Here is a 1574-nt window from a genome sequence, read left to right on the forward strand (position 1 = left end):
ACATGGGGTTTCTTGGGTAGTATGCAGTGGGTCATGGGTGTGACAGTGTCCTGAGAGATGTCTGCCCCACCATAGGCCTCACCGCCCTTACTCTGCCCCCATGGCCGGACCCGGGATCTGGATGCAGTGCTAGCAGTGATGGAGGGTGCTCGGGAGTTCATCTACGTCTCAGTGATGGAGTACTTCCCCACCACACGCTTCACCCGCCCTGCCAGGTGAGGTGGGTGAGGTCTACACAGCTGGTGGGCACAGTTCCCCTTCGGGACCCCTGCTCATCCTGCTGTTTATAGGCAGAACAGAGATCCCTTTTCACTAGGTACTGGCCCGTGCTAGACAATGCACTGCGGGCAGCAGCCTTCAACAGGGGTGTGCGTGTGCGCCTACTGGTCAGCTGCTGGTCCAACACGGACCCCACCATGTTTCCTTATCTGAGGTCCCTGCAGTCCCTCAGCAACCCCTCGGCTGGCATCTCGGTGGATGTGGTAAGGAGCCCACTGGGTGGGCTGGGGAACAGGATGCCCTTCCCCCACCTAGCCTGACACAGCTCCTGTTCTTGGAAGAAAATCTTCATTGTGCCCATGGGCAATCACTCCAACATCCCATTCAGTCGGGTGAACCACAGCAAGTTCATGGTCACGGACAAGACAGCCTACATTGGTGAGTGGCTGGGAGGAGGTGCCTGGGGAGAGCAGAGAGCTGCCAAAGGGGGTCAGGGCCTGGAATGTTCTAGGGACCAGGCAACCAGCCCAGCTTGTCAGGTGAACTCCGAAACACTAGGGCCCAGAAGGCTGGTGAAGACCCATTTGTGCCCATGTGGGAGCTGTCATGGCCGGAGTCTGATGACAGGAAAGCGGCCAGCATTCCAACCTGTCCCCCAGCCTATGCCAGGCCACGGCGCAGGCGGAGCTGCAGGGGACACGGGCCCAGGGACCAGCGTCTCTTTTCTTTGCTCGTTCCCAGGTACTTCCAACTGGTCAGAGGATTACTACAGCAGCACTTCTGGCGTGGGCCTGGCGGTCAGTCAGAAGGCCCCTGGTGCCCAGCAGGGCAAGGTACCTGTGCAGGAGCAGCTTCGGAGACTCTTCGAGCGTGACTGGAGTTCCCGCTATGCTGTGGGCCTGGACGGACAAGCTCCTGGCCAGAACTGTGTTTGGCAGGCCTGAGGCCCGGTCCCTTTGGCTCTGGCGCCCACTGCTCTAGGTGGACATAGATGCCCACTAGGCTTCCACCAGCTCAAGCTCTGAAACTGAGTGAGCAAAAGCACATCATGCTGGGCCTGGTTCTGTAATCTGGTCCACACGGCTCTCAGTGAGAACCAGACTGCGCTTGACTTTTAAATGGAGAGGGGAAGGATGACCTTCAGTGATGTGGAAAGAAGGAAAGAAACCATCACCCAGCTGTCCGTCTCTGGCCCACCTACAATGGGTTGCTAGGGCCATCCCCAGCTGTAAAGTTAGTGCAGCCCGGCTACAACCCAGTAAAACTGATGATACAGGCCTGACTCAGGTCACAAGTTGGCATTCTTGTGTTTTCCCTCCCTCCCTCCCTCCCGCTCTGTCCCTCCCTCCCCCTCC

At 58.4% G+C, this 1574-nt stretch overlaps 1 protein-coding gene across 1 annotated transcript in view; it reads left to right on the top strand.

Moving 5' to 3' along the window:
* Positions 1 to 1482, top strand: part of Pld4 (phospholipase D family member 4) — a 5555-nt gene extending 4073 nt beyond the window's left edge. Inside the window, exons 7-10 of the mRNA XM_008821452.3 lie at positions 76 to 215; positions 317 to 482; positions 561 to 657; positions 961 to 1482. Of these exons, the coding sequence (XP_008819674.1) occupies positions 76 to 215; positions 317 to 482; positions 561 to 657; positions 961 to 1163 (606 nt within the window). The 3' untranslated portion in view covers positions 1164 to 1482. The remainder of the gene's footprint in view (positions 1 to 75; positions 216 to 316; positions 483 to 560; positions 658 to 960) is intronic.
* Positions 1483 to 1574: the final 92 nt, after the last annotated feature.

Source organism: Nannospalax galili, unplaced genomic scaffold, assembly GCF_000622305.1.
Source record: "Nannospalax galili isolate Female #2095 unplaced genomic scaffold, S.galili_v1.0 scaffold68, whole genome shotgun sequence".
Taxonomy (NCBI): Eukaryota; Metazoa; Chordata; class Mammalia; order Rodentia; family Spalacidae; genus Nannospalax; species Nannospalax galili.